Source organism: Oncorhynchus tshawytscha, linkage group LG30 (genome assembly GCF_018296145.1).
Source record: "Oncorhynchus tshawytscha isolate Ot180627B linkage group LG30, Otsh_v2.0, whole genome shotgun sequence".
Classification (NCBI taxonomy): domain Eukaryota; kingdom Metazoa; phylum Chordata; class Actinopteri; order Salmoniformes; family Salmonidae; genus Oncorhynchus; species Oncorhynchus tshawytscha.
Window position 1 is genome coordinate 45,410,811 of NC_056458.1, and position 6,734 is coordinate 45,417,544.

General features: G+C 46.0%; 1 protein-coding gene across 1 annotated transcript in view; it reads right to left on the reverse strand.

Moving 5' to 3' along the window:
- Positions 1-4,577: 4,577 nt before the first annotated feature.
- Positions 4,578-6,734, reverse strand: part of LOC121841368 — a 5,630-nt gene continuing 3,473 nt past the window's right edge. Inside the window, exons 2-3 of the mRNA XM_042309153.1 lie at positions 5,527-6,264; positions 4,578-4,654 (exon numbers count right to left, since the gene is read on the reverse strand). Coding sequence (XP_042165087.1) covers positions 4,578-4,654; positions 5,527-6,264 — 815 coding nt within the window. The remainder of the gene's footprint in view (positions 4,655-5,526; positions 6,265-6,734) is intronic.

Genomic DNA, 6,734 nt, shown 5'->3' on the forward strand with positions numbered 1-6,734 from the left:
AGCCAATCTGCTGACACACCACCCCTGCGTCTCTCCTACCCCAGTCGTCATCACACACCGTCCCCAGCTGCCCTGGTAGAAGACCTCCACCCGTCCCTGGCAGTAGTCCAGTCCACCAACTAACCGGATCCTACCATCTCCTAAAATATAGGGGAGGGCGGGAATTATCAGCATTCCATGTAAACCATATATGCAAAAGTATGAGGACATCCCTTCAAATTAGTTGGATTCGGCTATTTCAGCCACACCCGTTGCTGACAGGTGTATACAGTCGAGCACACCGCCATGCAATCTCCATAGACAAACAGTGACAGTAGAATGGCTCGTACTGAAGAGCTCAGTGATTTTCAAAAATCAAATCAAATTTGAATTGTCACATACACATATTTAGTAGATGCTGTTGTGGGTGTAGCGAAATGCTTATGTTCTGAACTCCAACAGTGCAGTAGTATCTAACAGTTCACAACAATACACAAATCTAAGAGTGAAAGAATGGAATTTATACGTATATAAATATTAGATTGAGCAATGTCGGCGTGGCATTGACTAAAATACAGTAGAATAGAATACATTATATACATATGAGATGAGTGAAGCAGTAGGTAAACATTATTAAAGTGACCAGTGATTCCATGTCTATGTACATAGGGCAGCAGTCTCTAAGGTGCATGGTTGCGTAACCGGGTGGAAGCTGGCTAGTGATGGCTGTTTAGCAGTCTAATGGCCTTGAGATAGAAGCTGTTTTTCAGTCTCTCAGTCCCAGCTTTGATGCAGATGTACTGACCTCGCCTTCTGGATGATAGCGGGGTGAACAGGATGTGGCTTGGGTGGTTGACGTCCTTGATGATCTTTTTGGCCTTCCTGTGACATCAGGTGATGTAGCTGTCCTGGAGGGCAGGTTATGCGTTGCGCAGACCGCACCACCCTCAGGAGAGCCCTGCGGTTGTGGGCGGTATAGTTGCCATACGAGGCGGTGATAAAGCCCGACAAGATGCTCTCAATTGTGTATCTGTAAAAGTTTGTGAGGGTTTTAGGGGCCAAGACAAGTTTCTTCAGCCTAAGGTTGAAGAAGCTTTCCTCATCACACTGTCTGTGTGGGTGAACCATTTCAGATCATCAGTGATGTGTACGCTGAGGAACTTGAAGCTTTCCACCTTCTCCTCTGCTGTCCAGGTGATGTGGCTAGGGGTGGTCCCTCTGCTATTTCCTGAAGTCCACGATCAGCTCCTTTGTTTTGTTAACGTTGTGTGAGGTTATTTTCCTGGCACCCCTGTCCCAGGGCCCTCACCTCCTCCCTGTAGGCCGTCTCGTCATTGTTGGTAATCAGGCCTCCTACTCGTGTCGTCTGAGAACTTGATGATTGAGTTGGAGGCGTACGTGGCCATGCAGCCATGGGTGAACAGGGAGTACAGGAGGAGGCTGAGCACGCACCCTTGTGGGACCCCTGTGTTGCGGATCAGCGTAGTGGAGGTGTTGTTTCCTACCTTCACCACCTGTGCGCGGTCCTTCAGTCCGTCAGGAAGTCCAGGACCCAGTTGCACAGGCCGGGGTTCAGACCCAGGGTCCCAAGGTTAATGATGAGCTTAGACGGTACGATGGGGTTGAATACTGAGCGAGAGTCAAGGAACAGCATTCTTACATCGGTTTCCATCTTGTCCTGATGGGATAAGGTAATGTGCAGTGTGATGGATAAAGCAGTGTGATGGATAAAGCAGTGTGCAGTGTGATGGATAAAGCAGTGTGCAGTGTGATGGATAAAGCAGTGTGCAGTGTGATGGATAAAGCAGTGTGCAGTGCCATGGATAAAGCAGTGTGCAGTGTGATGGATAAAGCAGTGTGATGGATAAAGCAGTGTGCAGTGTGATGGATAAAGCAGTGTCGTGGATAAAGCAGTGTGATGGATAAAGCAGTGTGCAGTGTGATGGATAAAGCAGTGTGCAGTGTGATGGATAAAGCAGTGTGCAGTGTGATGGATAAAGCAGTGTTGTGGATAAAGCAGTGTGATGGATAAAGCAGTGTGCAGTGTGATGGATAAAGCAGTGTGCAGTGTGATGGATAAAGCAGTGTGCAGTGTGATGGATAAAGCAGTGTGCAGTGTGATGGATAAAGCAGTGTGCAGTGTGATGGATAAAGCAGTGTGCAGTGCCATGGATAAAGCAGTGTGCAGTGTGATGGATAAAGCAGTGTGCAGTGCCATGGATAAAGCAGTGTGCAGTGTGATGGATAAAGCAGTGTGCAGTGTGATGGATAAAGCAGTGTGCAGTGTGATGGATAAAGCAGTGTGCAGTGTGATGGATAAAGCAGTGTGCAGTGTGATGGATAAAGCAGTGTGCAGTGTGATGGATAAAGCAGTGTGCAGTGTGATGGATAAAGCAGTGTCGTGGATAAAGCAGTGTGCAGTGTGATGGATAAAGCAGTGTGCAGTGTGATGGATAAAGCAGTGTGCAGTGTGATGGATAAAGCAGTGTGCAGTGCCATGGATAAAGCAGTGTGCAGTGTGATGGATAAAGCAGTGTGATGGATAAAGCAGTGTGCAGTGTGATGGATAAAGCAGTGTGATGGATAAAGCAGTGTGCAGTGTGATGGCGATTGCATCGTCTGTGTAGCTATTGAGGCGGTAAGCAAAGTAAAGTGGGTCTAGGGTGGCAGGTAAGGTGGAGGTGATATAATCCTTAAACTAACCTCTCAAAGCACTTCATGATGACAGGAGTGCTACAGGGTGATAGTCATTTAGTTCAGTTACCTTTGCTTTATTGGGTACAGGAACAATGGTGGACATCTTGAAGCAAGTGGGGACAACAGACTGGGATAGGGAGAGATTGAATATGTCCGTAAACACTCCAGGCAGCTGGTCTGCGCATGCTCTAGGACACGGCTAGGGATTCCGTCTGGGCCGGCAGCCTTGCGAGGGTAAAAACTCATAAATGTCTTACTCACGTCGGCCATGGAGAAGGAGAGCCCACAGTCCTCGGTAGCAGGCCGCGTCGGTGGCACTGTGTTATCCTCAAAGTTGGTGAAGAAGGTGTTTAGCTTGTCCGGAAGCAAGACATCGGTGTCCGCAACGTGGTTGGTTTTTTGTAGTCTGTGATTGACTGTAGACCCTGCCTCATACGTCTCATGTCTGAGCCGTTGAATTGCGACTCCACTTTATCTCTATACTGACGTTTTGTCTGTTTGATTGCCTTACGGAGGGAATAACTACACTGTTTGTATTCAACCATATTCCCAGTCATCTTCCCATGGTTAAATGCAGTGGTTCGCACTTTCAGTTTTGCGCGAATGCTGACATCTATCCACGGTTTCTGGTTTGGGTAGGATTTAATAGTCACAGTGGGTACAACATCTCCTATACACTTCCTGATGAACTCAGTCACCGTATCCGTGTATTCATCTGTGTTATTCTCAGAGGCTACCTGGAACATATTCCAGTCCGTGTGAGCAAAATAATCTTGATGCGTGGATTCCGATTGGTCAGATCAGCGTTGAATAGACCTGAGCACATTTACGTCCTGTTTGAGTTCCTGCCTATATGGAGTTGTGATCAGATTTTATGAAGGAAGGGTGGAGGTGGGCCTTGTAGACATTTTGAAAAGTTGAGTAGCAGTGGTCCAATGTTTTCCCAGTGCGAGTACTACAGTCATTGTGTTGGTAGAACTTCGGTAGTATTTTCCTCAAATTGCATTGTTAAAATCCCCAGCTACACTAAATGCCGGCCTCAAGATATGTGGTTTCCAGTTTGCATAAAGTCCAGTGTAGTTCTTTGTGGACCGTCATGGTATCGGCTTGAGGGGGATATTCACGGCTGTGACTATAACCAAAGATAATTCTCTTGGGAGGTAATACGGTCGGCATTTGATTGTGAGGTGTTTTAGGCCGGCTGAACAAAATGACTTGAGTTTCTGTGCGTTATCACAATCACACAATGAGTAGTTAATCATGCAACATACACACCCTCGTTTCTTCTTCCCGGAGAGTTCTTTATTCCTGTCTGCGCGATGTACTGAGAACCCAGCTGGTTGTATGGACGGGGACAGTATACACAGAGAGAGCCATGTTTCTGTATGTTACAATCCCTGATGTCTCTCTGGAAGGAGATCCTCGCCCTGAGCTCGTCTACTTAATTATCCAGAGACTGAACATTAGTGGTGGATGGTGTGCAGAAGTCCACTCCGAAATCTTCTCTGCCGGCGACGTCATGGAGCAACCTTTGGGATAAGCTTAATTGCCCTGGGGGGTACGAACAAAGGATCCAATTGGGGAAAGTTGTATTCCTGGTCGCAATGCACCATTTCTGATATCTAAAAGTTATTTTTGGTTGTATGTAATAACACAAAAAAAAAAAACTCCAAAGGCAAACATTGGCAGCAGATTGGCCCGTAACGAAGAGCTCAGTAACTTTCAACATGGCACCGTCATAGGATGCCTTTCCAACAAGTCAGTTCGTCAAATCTCTGCTCTGCTAGAGCTGCCCCGGTCAACTGTAAGTGTTGTTATTGTGAAGTGGAAACGTCTAGGAGCAACAACGGCCCAGGCTCAAATCATTTGACTGAAATTAGAGAGAAGAGAAATTAACGGGATCACTTACTTAAAGCTGAGTTTCTCCGAGATGAAGTGGCGGCCTCACCGAGGCTTCGTGACGCCACCACTGATGGAACTAAGGAGAGATGAGACGGAGGTAATAAAATAATACATTATATTTATTAGTGATGTCATGCATTGACTCACTAATAAGTCACGTGATGTCATGCATTGACTCACTAATAAGTCACGTGATGTCATGCATTGACTCACTAATAAGTCATGTGATGTCATGCATTGACTCACTAATAAGTCATGTGATGTCATGCATTGACTCACTAATAAGTCATGTGATGTCATGCATTGACTCACTAATAAGTCATGTGATGTCATGCATTGACTCACTAATAAGGCATGTGATGTCATGCATTGACTCACTAATAAGTCATGTGATGTCATGCATTGACTCACTAATAAGTCATATGATGTCATGCATTGACTCACTAATAAGTCATGTGATGTCATGCATTGACTCACTAATAAGTCATGTGATGTCATGCATTGACATCACATGAAATCTTTAGAAAATTGTAAGGCCCCTTTCCTACACAAAACATAATTAGAAGAGTAATACACTGAAGGAGGAGAGTTTACTACAAACGTATTCGGTTGACCTTTTAACCTGTGTGGATTAATTGTCGGAGTAGAGGACCTTGTAAAAGGTAAAATAACAACCTAATGTTAATATCCCAGGACAAAGTGGCTAGCAACAGCAAGCTAGCTAGCTAAATTGCCATAAATGTTTGCTTATCGACCTGTCCCCAAATGAATATAATTGGTTCAGAGTTAGTTTTATACTGTCAACCTGCGTGTCGTGATCGCGTCTGGTGTGGGGGAATAAAATCAACATGTGTGAGATGGTGCATCCAGACACGCGTGTGCAGTCTGGTCGGCCTGTAAGAGTTGCCCTGGACTGGAGTAGGATAAATATACCTCAATGAGCCTTACCTTTGCATGTGACCGATACATCCTCGTAGTGGTAACAGTTATGGATTCTCCAGCCCAGACTGCCACACTGTCCCAGGTCGGTCTCCCCTCCTTTACAGTCTACGTTGTCCAGCATGATGGGCCCCAAGCCCTGGCCGTACTCTGAGATGCTACCCACCGCCACAGCCAGACCGCAGACCAGCTGCCGACACACCACATTGGCATCTACCATGTCCCAGTCGTCATCACACACCGTACCCCACGTTCCGTTGTGCCACACTTCCACACGGCCCTCACACCGGTCACGCCCGTTCACCAGACGCACTGGAGAGATGAGACAATATATCACCAGACGCACTGGAGAGATGAGACAATATATCACTAGACCCACTGCAGAGGAGACACAATATGATATCACCAGACGCACTGGAGAGATGAGACAATATATCACCAGACGCACTGGAGAGATGAGACAATATATCACCAGATGCACTGGAGAGATGAGACAATATATCACCAGACGCACTGGAGAGAAAAGACAATATATCACCAGACGCACTGGAGAGATGAGACAATATATCACCAGACGCACTGGAGAGATGAGACAATATATCACCAGATGCACTGGAGAGATGAGACAATATATCACCAGACGCACTGGAGAGATGAGACAATATATCACTAGACCCACTGCAGAGGAGACACAATATGATATCACCAGACGCACTGGAGAGATGAGACAATATATCACTAGACCCACTGCAGAGGAGACACAATATGATATCATCAGACCCACTGCAGAGAAGACACAATATGATATCATCAGACCCACTGCAGAAGAGACAAAATATGATATCATCAGACCCACTGCAGAAGACACAATATGATATCATCAGACCCACTGCAGAGGAGACACAATATGATATCATCAAACCCACTGCAGAGGACAGACAAATGAGACACATGCAACAATGAGACAAATGCAACATGATCAGAGGCATTATCAATCAGCACCACTGTCTTCCCTTTCACTCTGATGCTGACGTCATCATCAATCAGCACCACTGTCTTCCCTTTCACTCTGATGCTGACGTCATCATCAATCAGCACCACTGTCTTCCCTTTCACTCTGATGCTGACGTCATGAACCCAGTGTGTGATGATGTCATGTTATCCTGTCGGGAGGCTGAATCGAGATCTTCTTATTTTTCACTGTAAGTGAAGAAAAT